The 16,167-nt window shown below is 42.1% G+C and overlaps 1 protein-coding gene across 1 annotated transcript; it reads right to left on the reverse strand.

Moving 5' to 3' along the window:
• Window positions 1-1,010: 1,010 nt before the first annotated feature.
• On the reverse strand, window positions 1,011-7,373 carry PPCS (phosphopantothenoylcysteine synthetase). Its single transcript, XM_072156123.1, has 3 exons — window positions 6,773-7,373; window positions 5,894-5,997; window positions 1,011-4,044 (listed from the first exon to the last, which is right to left on the reverse strand). The coding sequence occupies exons 1-3, from the start codon at window positions 7,299-7,301 to the stop codon at window positions 3,724-3,726; spliced, it is 954 nt and encodes a 317-aa protein (XP_072012224.1). The 5' UTR covers window positions 7,302-7,373; the 3' UTR covers window positions 1,011-3,723.
• Window positions 7,374-16,167: the final 8,794 nt, after the last annotated feature.

Consider the following 16,167-nt stretch of genomic DNA (forward strand, 5'->3'; position numbering starts at 1 on the left):
TGCGTTATAAGGTAATTTAAAGGACCTTTCAAAGGTCAACACATTGTATAAGTAGCATAAGACTGAAAGCCCTCCTCCCTATATCTGTAGGACAGTGGTAAGTTTAGGGCCCATATTACATGTCTGTGCTGGTTTGTAGCAAAGTCTTGTGCAAGTTAACAACTGATGTACTGGATATGACCAAGCTACAAGCCTACAATTTCTAGTTTGAAATGTCAGCAATAATATTATTTGCATGAAATTTAAAGAGGATCTGTCACCCTAAACCCCCCAGGAGCACTTACTAAAGTAAGCAGCCCCCTAGCACTACCCCAGTAATAGCAGTGTTAAATAGCTAGCTTTATTGGCACATACCGATAAGCTAGGAAACCCTGCACCATGTAGCCCTCAGAATGCTGGACCATTAATAGGCGAGTGGCACAGTTGTGATATATTTTTTACTTCTCTGTGCTTTCGATCACTCCTTGTTTTGTCTTAAAATAACTGAAGAGCTAACCAAGACGTGAACTGGCTTCTAGATGTGTACAACAACAGGGAGATTCAATCTAGACAACAGCATCATTTATAGGGCTTTTTATTATATATATATATATATATATATTGCCCATCTATGGTTTAGGTCATTAATTTGGGGTACATAGGCCTGACACCACCGCCGAGTAACGGATCCACCAACTACATCCAATGGCTGCCGAGCCTGCAACCAGAGTGGACAGATCCTTCTTCCAGGTTTATAGGCTGGTCCTCTCTGTACTATCTGTTACATCTCACTGATCTTACATTAATCTACTTACCAATGGATAAGCCGTTAATATGCATTCACTCATATTAAAAAACATTTAAAATCTTCCAGCTATATTTCATCAAAATCAATATACATAGAATATGTTTACATTTGTTGGGGCACATTTACTAACAGTGTAAACTTTACTATATGCAGTTTGCCTGTATGGTGCGCAGAGGGCACCAGATTCAGGATTTCTGGCACACGCTCTTCATGAATCTGGCACTCCCTGTACTGCCCCCACAGAGAGCACAAACTTTTTTTTTTTTTTTCCTGTACCTTTAACTTGGGGCGTGCAACACAATTCTGTAGGACTTTGCATGTTAAATCTGGCGCATGGTCCAACTGAGCACCAGAACACCCCCTTATTTGGGTCACATGTAGTTTACACATGTGCGACACAATTGTGGTGCAGGCACTTCCTAAATACCTGTGCAAGCAGTTTGCACCTAAAAGAACGTGCAAAGTCCAACAGAAAACTGGCGCATGGTCCTTAGTAAATGTGTCCCGTTGAGTTGTTTCTAGCACAGACTACGACATGCATCTTCTAACCTCTTCTAACCTTTCATCACCGAAGGTCATTGGTGCCTGAATGTCCAGGTCATATTTTGCAGTTCTGTTCTGCTCTTTAAAAGATGACATATTTGGAACAGCTTCACATATAACTTTTTTTGTTCCATGATACAAACCTTGTTTTATTACCGCATTTTTCAGACTATAAGGCCCACAAAAAATTATTTGATTTTCTCAGAAATCAAAGGTGCGCCTTATATATGAACCGTACTGACAGAAAACAGCTGCCTTGAACTGTGCACAGGTCTGCCACCTGCTAGTCATACATTGTAATCAGGTGCGCCTTATAATCCGGTGCGCCTTATATATGAACCTAGACATTTAGCAGGCATTTGATGGTGCGCCTTATACTCCAAAAAATACTGTATATTTTTGTTTATAAATTTAGCAGCCAAATAAAATGTTTTGTTATTTTTCTGATCATATTGGGAATTAAAAAATAAGTGTTAAAAATGAATAAATCTTTCCCAAAATATATGTAAGAAAATATGAACAGCATCAATCAGTTACCCTTCCCCAGACAGACTGGTGCATGTACTGAGGCAAACTGTCACCTGTTTCCCCTGCCGCTCCTTCTACATTCTGCCTTCAGTTGACAGGCTGATCCAGGACAAATAAACAGTTATATTCTCTGACCTGTGGCACCAGGAAACACTGTAATGCTGTCATTTTAGATTCCACAGAACAGGATTTATCCACCATTACAGTTAGAGGCGGATCTGTTTTTTAATTATTTTTATAAACACATTTGTAACAACTTTTATTTCTACCACTGTGGCTACTACAAATGACACCAGAACTGTGTTTCTAGTTGCCATGGTTTAAAAGACATTGCCATTTCGAGTTAGCACATGTATAGACATCAAAGCAGGAGCTATCTGCACAGCGTATGTGCAAATTGGGACTTGTATGGAAGTCGTGAAGCGGTTAATACCTTCCTAATCAACCCTGTGTTAAAGGGGTTTTCCCAAAAAACAAGTTAGACCCTATCCACAGGATAGTTTCTAAATTGCTGATTGGTGGGTGGGGGGGGGGGGTCTCACTGAGAAACCCCACTGAGACCCCCACTGATCGGCAAGTTATGCCATATCCACAGGATAGTGCCCAACTTGTGGGAAAACCCCTTTAACATCATGTGTAACCGTTCATCAATGTAACTACAATGTAGTGATAAATATAGATAAATCAATTAGTGTATTCAAATGAGTACAGTCTACTAATAAATAAGTGTCTTATGACAATGTAACCGCTGGTTATTGTTCAGAAACTATTCACATTTTCTATTTATAATCAAACTACACAAATGCCCCATACTAACGGATAAAATATTCAAAGGAAGCTGGAGAATCCCTTCCACCATATCATAGAAGGGTACATCATAGTAACTCCACTCTAATTCCACAGAACTGCAGATACTTATATTTCCCATTCTTTTTTGCTTCTTCCTTTGGCTCAAAAAACCTACCAGAAAATCTGTTTCGCTGCAGCAAAAACCTCTGAGCATGAAAACTCTAAAGGTAATCTACATATAATATTGCATATTACGCAGAGATTTTTCCGCCAAATACAGTACAATTGTAGCAAAAACGCCTTCCTACTGTAGACTTTTGATCCGCAGTGAGCTGTCACATATTGCTCCGCATCCCAACGCACAAATCAACCTTTGCAATACACTGAGAATAAGGACCCGGTTCACATTCTTCTATGCAGTTTTGGAGGCTTAAACCAAATATGCCCATCAACCTATAAATGCCAGATTCTCGTCTTGAATCCAAAAACTACATCCTACAGCTTGAACGTGTGACTTTACCCTAATATGATGAGGTAGCTGTTTCTTTGTATACGGCTATGATACAATAAAGCTGGGCAACATTAAAAGGTACAGTAATTACCTTATCACAGCCCCCCCTAATGAGAACAAAGGCCTACAAGTACCCCCCTCAGTGCACCATATAAAAGCCCACTCTCAGTGCTACTCTCATTCCTATGGGCATTCCAGCTTCTCTGCCAGCCCCCTAGTAATAAAGTACTGGCAAGCACTAGGAGCTACTTGTAGACCCCATTCTAGTAACTGCTGAGGGTCCTGTGATCAGATCCCTATTAGTTAGATACTTATCACATGAATATGGTGAGAAAACTCCTTTAAGGATGCTGTTGCCGAGTCATCTTTTTGAATACTTATGCATGGGGAAAAAGGACAACCCCAAATTAGCAACACTGCTATTGTGTAATGCCCTCTTATCGCTTTTACAAGGATGGAAATAATCCACGTCAAACAATATCCCTCATAATTGGGAATCGCCATATAGGGACCCCAATTTATGCAAAGTATTGAGTGACTGCACTAAGATGAATGGCTAATTGACTTAAGTCCTTGTTATAAACTGTGTGTGGCGTGAGGTCAGATCCTTGACAATCTTATCTTCTATCTCCAGCCCAGAGCGGTCTTCTTCATCAGATACAGAGAGTTTTGACTCTTCTGTATCGGTCACAACCACCACAAATGCCCTCCGCGTATCCAGGATGTTTGCCACCACAACATGATGGCGGTAGGTCGACAATGCTTTCCGCGCTTTGTCAATCAGGATTTCTGTATCAGTTTCTAGTTTAAAGGAAACAACAAAGGCTTTTGGAGCCCAGTCCTTCACTAAGGGAGACAACATTTTGGGAACCATCTTCATTGTGATCTGAAATGCAAAAAGAACTTTAGTTATTAAAGTATCAGTGTATCTATGCACATACTGAGATATTTGGCCATTTAGCTCAGATAACAATTAGATTAGATAGATTACTGTGTGTGAACAAGCAGCCAATATAATCAAAACAGTAAATATAAAACATTGGGGTGACCATACTGAGTACACCCCAGTAAAGAGGTTTTTAGTACCCGAATGTGCTATTTTCAATTGCTTTTAAATGTTTGTATGGTTTGTCATTATAATACTCAGTATTAATTAAAGGAAACCTTCCACTTGGAAATGGTCATTCTGACCCACAGTGACCTGCACATAAGTGGAGCTGAGCTGGTGCAGGCACATATTTTGGTTAAACATATAAAGAAACGGATGGATTATAACTAAAGATTCTTATCTTTGCTAATAACCCCCTCAGCGTTTCTCTCCAAGTCACAGCGCTTGGGCATGAGCATAATAGAAGAGGCATGCAGAGTGCCGTCCCCGCCTCCCTCCACCCTCCCTTCTTCGCTCCTGAGAGCCGGTGACATCACCGAGCCCTCAGGAGCATTAGGGCATGCGGATCGCCGGCTCACATGGTGTCTGTGCCTACTATCGCCAAAGTCTCGCTCTATCGCAAGACTTTGGCAAGAAGACTGCCGAAGTCTCGCGATAGCACGAGAATCAGGCAATACTACACACAGCCGCCCTGCGGGCTGTCCATGAGACTTCGGCGGTCTTCTCGCGATAGCACGCGCAACCACCATGTGAGCCGGCGATGCGCATGCCCTAATGCTCCTGAGGGCTTGGTGACGTCACCGGCTCTCAGGAGCGAGGAAAGGAGGGTGGAGGGAGGCGGGGACGGCACCCTGCATGCCTCCCCTATTATGCTTATGCCCAAGCGCTGTGACGTAGAGAGAAGTGCCGAGTGGGTTATTAGCAAAGATAAGAATCTATAGTTATAATCCATCCGTATTGTTATATGTTTAACCAAAATATGTGCCTGCACCAGCTCAGCTCCCCTTATGTGCAGGTCAGTGTGGGTCAGAATGACCATTTCCCAGTGGTAGGTTTCCTTTAAGATTTGCTATTTTGATTTGATTGGCTGTTTGTTCACACACGCCTTTTCCTTTCCATTTTGAATTTAGACTTGGTACAACTGTACGTGGAAAAAATTATATTTTAAGTGTATATTTTTAATATCTGTAAAGTCTAAGTTAAAAATATGTGCATACATATGATATGAGACTCGTTTTGAGCTCTTCAGTCAATGCCATATACTAGTGTATCCTGTTATTCTGAGACCCCATACGGCATTGACCGATGATGAGCCCGGTCCGGGTCTCAAAAGGAGTCTCAAATCCTTAATATGCACTTCATAATTTTAATTTAAAATTTAATTTAATTTTAAATTTTAGACTTTTAATTTAAGTCTATAGTTTTTTCCACGTATTGGAGTGCGAAGTCTGGATTTTTTCAGAGCAGTGTGTCAGCTCCAAACCTCTCTTGGATACCACATTACACACTCCTTTTGTGGGATCCGGTAACCGGAGGCTGTCCCTTGGATAAAGACTATATCAGAAGCATAACAAGTGGTTGGGGCTTTAACACAAACCGAAAAGGTGAGTGTATATTCACGTCTTTACACCTAAAAAAGGAGATGCAACAGTTCCATTTATTCCATCTTTCCTGGCCAATTTCCTACATAAAACTCTGCATACAGAGGCTCAGCAGTGAGGTCACATTGGTGGTACACATCCGCTGCCGCCTTGGTTATGCTGTAGTTACTCAAGTATTCTATAATTTTTTAATTATTAGACACAAGTGGCTTAAAAAAAAGATTTCAGTCAACCCCTTTAACCACCTGTAATGGTCCACTGGATGATTGAATCTTGTGTTCTGGAATCTCGGATGCTGGGATGTAGAAGTCCGATACTGCGGCAGCCAGATAGAACATAGCACTGGATCCTGGGAGAAGGAAGACAAATAATATTAGTTCTGATACATACATGTGACAGCTAACATTATATTGATGTTCTTGATGGCTCATTATCTTGATGGTTCATCTCTATGGTATTAGAGTGTACAGACAGTACCAAAATGTCACCCCTGGGACCACTCGCACCCCACCAGGAACACTCAAAATTGCTTAGAGAAACTGTTTCTCTTTATGGACTAGGATAAAACTAGTCAGATTCTCAGCTCAGTTATTTGTGCATCAGTGTCACATCATAATAAGCCCTCAGAGGTTTAGCAGTTCAAACCCAGTTCAAAGCCTCGTATTCTGCATGGCCATAATGGACATTAAACATGGGGCAAGTTCTTCTGAATGGCATCTCACCTAAGTGGGGCGATGGGCTTAGCGAGGATGGATCCTGGGTATGACAATCTTATAAGGGCCACATCTGGATGATTTTCCTGTGTTTGCTTTGGTTTTATTCACACTCCAAAGTCATACCGATAATATATTGCTGCCATACGAATGAAAGAGCATTTTCCAGAATTCACCAACTTATATGAATAATAAGAGGTGCCATAGACCTTAAGATTCTCTATTTCTCTCACTACTAGTGACATTCCCTATACCTGGCTGCTGGCCTCTGCCTAGCACCAGTGATCGGAGGAGGACCAGGAGCCACAGCGCTGGAATGAAGTAGTGGAGAGCTTCTTTTATGGCACCCCCCTGATAATGGACCATCGGTTTTTAAATCCTTCTAATAAAACAGTAATAATGATAACACACCTAGAGGGCTGAGTGCCTGGGCAGCGGCTAGCAGCAGGTGCAGGTAGTCAGACAGTGTACTGAACTCTATGGGCAGCAGTCTGCCCGACTCCTTCATGCTCTTATAGTCCTGGAGGATCTGGACAATCCCCGGCAGCTGGCTCTGCTCAGCCTCCACTCTGGGCGCATCATCTCCGGGTGCGCTGGGTAAGTGCAGCCGCAGGACATCCAGCCAGTTGGTGGCAGCATAGCGCCGGCTGTACGGGTACATGGAGCGGTGTCTGTGCAGGAAGATCACCGCGTAGCCGGCCTGCAGGAAGTACTCTGCCGATGCTGCCCCCCTGCGGCCACTGCTGAAATTATCCAGGAAGCGCACAGTGCGGGATTCCAGCGGGACCTTGGTGCCCCCAGAGGTGATCAGCACCACCCTGCGCCCCTCCGAATAGTGGCCCCGGGCAAACGCCTCCATGGCCCGCGCGGCATCTTCCACCGCTACTTGAGGGGGAGCAAAGTCTTGCCGGATCTGTTCTGCTGGGTTGGGCTCAGCCATAATGTGCTCTCCCTGTGTGTGGAAACTTCAGCTGTCACAAGTACAGCAGTGGAATTGGGCTGCGTCACTTCCTGTTTGGGCGGAAGAGCGAGGACCGCCATCTTTGATTTGGGAATAGTAACACGTCGTTTACGCAAATCAATCTTACACACAGACACACGTGCGTGCTGCTAGGGTTGAGACGAGAATGTGCGAGCTCCGTTATGGTCTCAACAAAACTTGCACATTGTAGTAATTCCTGAAATGAATGGGTTTTTTGCAGAACCACATTGCATTAAGCGCACCAAGTATCCCATACAGTGTAGCTTGTAGTGTAATGAGGAGCCTGGACAAAGTTTTACAATTTGGTCTTAAGTTTGCTCAGTGTCTCAGTTTTGTACACACGTTTTCAATGCAATTTCAAAGGACTCAGGACTGAGCTCTATCTTTTCTATGGCAATTGCTGCGTGAAAAAACGCATTGGACTTACGTGTGTCTCAGAGTGCAATGCGTTTTTTATGCATCTCCATAGACTTGTATGGTGCGTTTTTCACGTACGTGACTTGCAAAAGTAGAGCATGCCGAGATTTCAACACGCGTTAAAAAAAATGAAAGTCTGAAAAGACCCATTGATTACAATGGGTCAGAGTGCAATGCAAGTTCTGCACGTCAAAAGCACGCGTAGAAAACATGCGTGAAAACGGCCTTAGATCATCACAAACATTTTAGTATAAATTGGTCTGAATTGCCTAGAAAGTATTTTTATGCTCTGGGGTCTCCAGTACTGTTGTTGTCTGCTCTGAACATTGTGTTTGGTTGCTGCGGTGGCATTTATAATTACTGGGGTGGTATTTGTGCTATATTGTAGTTGGTACATCTTGGGTGCTGATTACTGATGCGACCCCTTAAAGTTGAGCATTATGACAACGTGGCCCTTGGACCAATAAATGTTGCCTAGTGCCTAGTCACACAGCACATGCTAATGAAAGGTACAATATAACATTTTTTTTCTGTAAAACCTATTTTTAATAGGTTTTACATGCTCTGTGGGGACTGGGGGAGTGCTAAAAATGGGTCTCCTGGTGACCGGTTCCCTTTAAGCTAGGCCAATGGGTTTCTCTGTCGGCCTAACCTAAGTTCTGCACGGGCCCCCCCGTTCAGGGAGAAGCAGTGCCCCGGCTGTCATATGACCCTGCTCTAACAGTCCGGATCGGGACTCCGTTCAGACCTGGCTGTTAACCTGTTAAAAACAGTGACCGCGGGATCTACAAACCTATAAGAATTTGGTATCCCTGTGATCGTACCGAACCAAAGAATATATTAGAGATGCCATTTAGAATGTACAGTGAAAGAGGTAAAAACAGCTCACAAGAAAATGGCGCAGATGCGGTTTCTTGTCAATTTGAAAGGATTTTGAATTGTATTTCCACTTCCCAGTACATGGCATGGAATATAAAATACCATCACTAGGAAGTACAATTTGTTTTGCACAAAACAAGCCCTGTACAATGAAAAATAAAAAAGTTATTGATTTTTGAAGTGGGGAGCGATAAACAGAAAGTAAAATGGAAAAAGCCCATCAGTGGCAAGGGGTTAATATGCCCCCTATACCACATGATAAAAAGTTTACAAATTCTCTGGGATAAAGAATTGTGGTACCTGAGGCATTTTGAGGCACTCATGATCACATATTTTTGTAACATAGTGTTTCCAACACATTAACTGACCACAAATGAAAAGCAATCTTACCTCAATGTGTGATCGCAGGTGGAGCCTTTGGATTGTGTTTCAAAATGCAACCAAAATGCCATGTGTAAACGTGGCCTCAGGGGCTCTGAAAACTATTCTGCCCTACAAAAGCTCAATGGCTCCCTGACACTGGGTTACATCCACATGTGGGGTGTCCTCTTAATCAGAAAAAACTGCCCAATATATTCCTAGATGCATTTTCTACTTTTATTTAGTTTATGTGGGTACATTTTGCAGCTAGGTGGACATATTAATGATAAATATTAGGGAATTCCAAATCAAACCTTCATTTTGTACGAATTTCGGTAAAATACATAAAGGGTTAACAAGCTTCCTACCTGCTGTTTTGAATAGTTTGAGGTGTGAAGTAAATAGAGCTGGGTGATATGTGGGGGTTTCCAAAACCGCTATAGAAATTAAATGGTCCCTAAAATAATTTATTATGTATGATTTGGGATCTTTCTAGCATTGTAATAAAACAAAAGGACACTTTTAAAATGATGCTAACACAAACCTGAGATATGGTAAATATTAGTTAGTAACTAATTTGGGTAGTGAGACTGTCAGTTTGAAAAACAGAACATTTTGTAGTTTAAAAATAGCAAATTTTTTCAAAATGTTTACCATATTCACCTTTTCTTCAGAAATAAATTCACAATATATCAACCAAAATTTCCACTAAGTTGAAGTACAAAATGTCACGGAAAAACAAACTCAAAAACACTTGGATAAGTTGGAGCAATTTAAAGTTATAACCGGAGAAAGTGATATATGTGGATTTTGAAAAATAGGCCTTGGTCATCAAGGCGTAAATAAGCTTGGTCACTAAGGGGGTCCCAATTGTCATAGGGACCAAAAATTTTTTCCATGGAGTTACAATTATAAAGTATACCAGTTCCAACTTAAAGAACTTATCTGGAGACTGCCTGCACTTACAGGGATCCTGTCATCAGAAATTGGCCTAATAAACCACTACCAGTATGTTGTAAAGCAGCTGAACACCTTTTAGATCAGGTTTCTTTCATGGCCCAGTGTGGCGGAATCATCCAGAAAATGTACTTTGAAGTGAGATGTCAATTGGTTGTAAAAAGTCAAGGAGATTTTAAAACTGAAGTCAAACACTTTCTTCCTCAGAAAATCCCCTGCCTTGTAACTGATGCCTTTGCATCCAGAGACATCAATAACCAGACCTCCTGGGGTTCGGAACATGATAAAAATTTGTGCCACCTTGACTGTATAAAACCAATTTACATCTCACTTCAAAGTAGTTTTCTGGGTATCGTCGCCACACTGGGCCAACATGATCTAGAAGCTGCTCAGGTGCTATTAACATACTGTTAATAGTTTATTAGGACATTTTTTGATGACAGGTTCCCTTTGAATAAGTACTTCAATAAAAATGCATTAGGGCAGGAGGAACTGAGCCAAAAATGTTGATCTACGTATTATTTTATGCTTTTTGACAAACGGGACAATAATATTTCATTTTTGAAATTTCATGTCCATCCTCTTGCCAACACATTTGAAATGATACCAGTGTTTACATTGAGGGCACTCAACCATGCTGCCCTGGGGCTCATATAGGTGGCAAATTCAAAACAATGTCAGCAAGATCTTTTTTAGCATGTAATTTTTTTGTTTTTCCACTCATAAACCCATCTGAAAAACATTTCACCAAGTGTGATCGCTTTTCACTTTGAATAAAGTGGATTTTGGTCAGATCTGCTATTGCAGTGGCATTTCCACAGTCGTATGCCCCCTTTCTGCTTTTGACAACAAATTAAGGTGAATACCCAAAATACTAGAACCAAAAAGGTGGGGGGAGAATTTGTACCGTGTTAGCCATTGAGAGCAGAAGAAGAATGAAGAAATCAGGCGATACCTTTTTGAGGCTAAATGAGTATATTTAATGGTGAGCTTTTGAGAATACCAGTTCTCTTTGTCAGACACAATGTTATGCCTGAAAATTCACAGCATTTTATACACATTAGGCAGTGATCATCAAAGGATATTCTTTAAAACAAACTTTAAAACAACAGATTGATAAATACAGGGACATCTTATTTACGACAGGACTGCAATAAACAGACTAAAAACCTGTGAGGCGAGAAAAGAGAGCTAGTGGCCTCCAGGTCAGACATAAGAGGTCATGAAGCTGCATCAATGTTAAGACCACTTTGTAAGGTGTTGAATCTCTGCATGAATTTATACTCCCATCCTTTCCTTTCTCTCTGCAAATCTTCAATAGTGTGGTCCTCTCTGGAGAAATGTGCAGCTACAGGGAGATCTTTCCTTTCATTTTTAATCGGGGTAAAGTTTATGCGCTGATGGAGTCTCTGGCAAGTTTCCCCAACATAAAGGCCTGTGGTAGGACACAGAAGACATTAGAAGACCTGCAGGAAAAAGTCCTCTTGATGTGTGTTCTCAAACATTAAAGGAAATAATTACCTATAGGGTTGGAAATAATACCCCATGTACTACAATATTCCATTGTCACGCCAAGAGTAAATATATGTGGTGGTGGAGTGAAATTGTCACTCAGATCCTGAAATATAGTAGACACCCCCCCGATCACCTGATCCGCAGCCCACATGACGCGTCCCACCGTACCGTCACATGTCGGGTCACATGCATTGGGCGGGACACAGGCTGGAGGTGTGTCCCTCCTGGACAGCTTGCGCCCGATAGTGCCTTTCAGATTTGGTCATGAATTCTGGACAGGTGTGCGGGCGTTGGCCATGGGCCACGGCTGCTATAAAACCCCAGTGTAGCTATCCACACAACACCCCCAGACGAAGGCTTGCGCCGAAACGCACGTCGGGGACCTCACACCAGACGGGGGTGGAACGTTGACCATGGGTACGTGCAATACTTTCTCTTTAGCTCTCATGCATTAAGATATTGTAACAATGTCAATGGGTATCTGATTACCATCCCTTACTAGGAGCCTAATTGTTGCTCATTTGTATTCCAGCTTTCATTGTTTTGCATATCATTTTTGACACTTTAACCCGTATGGGACTCAGCCTCTTTTGGCCTTTAGGACGCGGCTCCATTTTTCAAATCTGCCCTGTGTCTCTATAAGTGCTTATAGCTTTGGAACGATATAAGATATCCAGGGGATTTTGATATTGTTTTCTCGTGACACATTGTACTTCAAATTAGTTTAAAAATTTGGAGATGTTGGGCTAAACCCCTGATGAAGCCAGTTCTACTGGTGAAACATGTCGTGGGGCTAATGTTTGCAAATTTTAACTAGCAGTGTGGCAAAGTCATGTGCAGTCAGCACTAACAACCATTCATTTGGATTACTCGAGATAGGGACATTTAGATTTATATTAGATAATCCACGCCTATAACCTACTGTCTGTAGGGTCAGATGTTAGATGCAGTATCTACAATAATACAGGCTTACTGTTATAGCGGCCCCTGCTGGGGCAGCTGAGGCAACACTTGAGCCCACTCAGCCTAGGGCAGTGATGGCGAACCTTTTAGAGACAGAGTGCCCAAGCTGCAAACCAAATTCCACTTAATTACCGTGAAGTGCCAACATGGCATTTTAAGCTGCAACCTATTGCTACCAGTTCTTCCACATCTTTCAATCCTATCGGCCCCTGAGGCCACCAATACAGTTGAAGGAAGGAGGACAAATTCAGACTCTCATTGTAGCTTCTTTCCAGGGTCTCTCTGTGCAGGAAGAATGCTGGGTCCAGCAGGATGACTTCCAAAGATAATGCAGTTATGTCAACACCTGGGGCGATGGCCTGAGTGCCCACAGAAACGTCTCCGAGTGCCACCTCTGGCACCCGTGCCACAGGTTTGCCACCACTGGCCTAGGGCTTCAGTACATACTACAAGCTGCGCTACCCTAAAGCTGACAGCGCTGTCTAGGACTGTCTACTAGATCTGACCAACAGTGTATTTGTAGCAGTCCAATCATATAGGCTTTGAACCTTCTTTTCTGTCCCATATCCTATGTATTTAATATAGACTGCTTGACACTGCCTGTGACTCTGATCACACTGTGTTCTTAATTCACCTGAGTCCCTTGCACCTAGTGGTCTATGCCACTTCAGTTTGAACTATTGTTGAATTATTTTAATATCTCTAATAAAAGTGATGTTTTACTTTTCATCTTTCCGGATATGGGCCAATTTTGGCTTGGTAATTAAGCATAGAAAATGTGATAATGGATGAATAAATGTGACAGGTAGATTAATAACTATCACCGAGTGGTCTAATAGGAGTGGAAGGAGGAAAAAGGAAAAGTCAGAAAACTATGAAAAAAACTCTGTACTGTGAAATTAATATTCACCTTTTGTAGTGACCAGTAAAAAATAATTCTTCATTTAGCCCTCTAGGGGCAATCGTGTCCAATGTATAGATCCATCTGGATTCACTGTGTAACAGAAGGGGGATGATGTTTCCACCTCTGTTGTTAAGTACAACCTTCTCTAAGCCCACAAATCGTAGACCCCGTGAACAACCACCATGTTGTTGTAAAAAATGGAGAGCAACTGAGGTTAGTTTCTTACCCTTTTGTAAATCAGATCGGGCCGTACGAATTGTGGACAAATGTTGTTGACATCTTTTACGGAGTTCCTGGGTCGTTTGACCTACATAAAGCTTGCGACAGGGGCATATCAAAATGTAAATAACTCCCTTCGTCTTGCAATTGATATAGTTCCTGATTTGAAATTTCTTACATTGAGTTGGAACTTCAAACTCCGTGGTTCGCAATATGAATGGACAGACAGAACATTCTGCACATGGGAACGAGCCCTGTAGACGTATTCATTATGCACAGCCTCTTTATGGATTCATTACATGGATTCATTATGCAAAGTGTCTCCATATGCAGATTCCCCACATTCAGCTTTCCTTGTGCAACATTCTGTACAAATGCAGTACTGGAGTGATCTTGGAGAAGGAACCTCAGGAGTGGTCTCACCAGCCTGGATGCAGGGGCAGGCTGGGATGTAGCTGTGTCCAATCCTGGAAGCTGCAGCTTTGTCCTGTTTGTGGTTTAGTGTCACTTTAGGTGAAGTTGCTGAGCTAAGGCCTAGTAGCTTCTCCTGTGGTGAGAGCTGGGCCTGAGAGATCTGCTCAAGTTTCTTGAACTCTCTCCCTGTGGAGAGCTGAGTCTGAACTGACTTAACTCCTCCCGTGACTAAAGGTTTAGTTCCTCCCTATTCAGGTGGTCTCCTTTTCCAATCACACTCCATTTACAATAGTGGAACATCATTGGATGATAACATAACTTGCTTTAACCCTTGCCTATCCAGGCAGAATCCACCACTGCACAATTACCTGAGTATATGTGTAGTGTCCTGCAGGGGAGCTGATCAGATTCACTACCAGGGGGACACACATATAAGGGGCTTATTCGCATCAACTCCTCTGCCTTGCATTGGCAGGGATATTGCACTTGTAAATTTATATAATGAAAGTGGCCAGTAAGAAAGAAGAAAAATACTCACCTCAGGTTCAATGCTCCTATTCTTCTCTTCATTCGGATCTTCTGCCCACAGTCGCATAGCGTTTTCAGTGCAAAGATGCACGCTGGCCACTCTGCATCCTGCAGCAAGCACGGAGCGGCCCATCATTCTGGTCCAGTTATGCCGGACTTTGGCGCCGGCCATGCAATGGAGATACAAATTAGAGTACAATGTATATCAACATAACACCTTTATTTTTCAAAAAATGTGATGATCATAATTTGAGAACAGTAATGACTGAAGCACTGACAAAGATTATAATTTATATATATATATAGGAAGTGGATTTGCTGTGTTCCATGTGCCGAGCAGCAGGCAGAGTGTTCTCTGACAATGTCCGCCGCCGATTGGATGGGGAAAGAGAAGATTAGCATATTGACAAACCCCCACTCGTGCTGCAGCTCCTCCTCTCTGACGATACCGAAGATTGAATAGCCAGAAACCGGGGCTAAGAGAAAAATTCAAATTAAATCGACCCACTTCCTTAGTGCCCCAGTACCGTCCAGACGAAATGCTAAATACAGGTAACCCGTGCACTTTCATAACCAGTGATCAATTGTTATTTGAGATACTTGGCCCATAAACATTGCAATTTCATCCATAGCAATCATGTTAAAAAATGGTATTTAGAAAAGGCAATGTCATTAATAAAGGACTTGAATGCAAATGTACATTTAATAATTTCAGCATCTTCCAGCTTAGACAGTGTTGTCGATCTTCTTAAAGACAGTTCACTCCGCTGAAGGAAGCTATTAATTTCAAACTGTCGTACCATAGCAAGGGCAAACTCTTAAATCTGGGCCATACCCACAACCAAAACCCTTGCTCTTCTGTCAGCAACCAATTCACAGATGAAATCTTCCAGCTCAGAAAATAATGGTGGGTGACCTGCCACACTTGAGCTTCTTAGAACTTCTGTTGTCTACTTGTTGACAGAGATTATCGTAATCTGGTAGCCATTTTCAGACCAAACAGATATCCAACATCTTCTCTTTACAGAAAGCAGTTAGAGTCCTCCACAATTCCTTTCGAGAACTCAATGGAATAACTTTTTCTTTTAGCACTCTTCACGATTGTTATCACATGCTGTCAAAATTTGCATATTTTATCGTAGTACAGTAGTGGACAGACCCTTCACCAGAAAAGCGTGCACACCCAAAAGAAATACACTGAAAGTACCCCATTAGGCCCAAAACAACATGGCAACTGCCCGACTAACACAGAGGGTACCCAGAAGAACTGTCAGTTCTCACAGATTGACACTGTCAATTACACATTAATTGAATCAATTAACTCAATTGAAAACGACCTATTGCTGCTTCTGGACATCAAGGAGTGCTAATCACTAACATTGCTGGAACACAATGACACCTGCACACCATAATCAATTAAAATCAATGTTCAGCTCACCTGTGCATGTAGGAGCATCCAGGGCCGGACTAAGGTTGGCGGGCCACCGGGCGCAAAGTCTGGTGGAGGCCCCCCAACTGAGACAATCATTCTAAGGTTCATTAGACATTTTTAATTAGCATTGTAATTAGCTCTTTACAAGAGAAAATTTAAGTAGGAAGTAGTGGTAGCACTGCAGCAGGGATTGATTGCATTTTATTATTCTTTATCTCAAGTATTGTTTTATACCT

This window comes from Engystomops pustulosus, chromosome 6 (genome assembly GCF_040894005.1).
Source record: "Engystomops pustulosus chromosome 6, aEngPut4.maternal, whole genome shotgun sequence".
NCBI classification, from domain to species: Eukaryota; Metazoa; Chordata; class Amphibia; order Anura; family Leptodactylidae; genus Engystomops; species Engystomops pustulosus.

Bases quoted from the DNA above. Each gene is read 5' to 3' on its own strand.
- PPCS (XM_072156123.1), bottom strand. From the start codon at position 7,301: ATGGCTGAGCCCAACCCAGCAGAACAGATCCGGCAAGACTTTGCTCCC. The intron at 5,998-6,772 runs GTGTGTTATCAT...TCCTTCTCCCAG, and splicing joins CCAGGCACTCAGCCCTCTAG to GATCCAGTGCTATGTTCTAT. The intron at 4,045-5,893 runs GTGGTTAAAGGG...TTTGCATTTCAG, and splicing joins CATCCAGTGGACCATTACAG to ATCACAATGAAGATGGTTCC.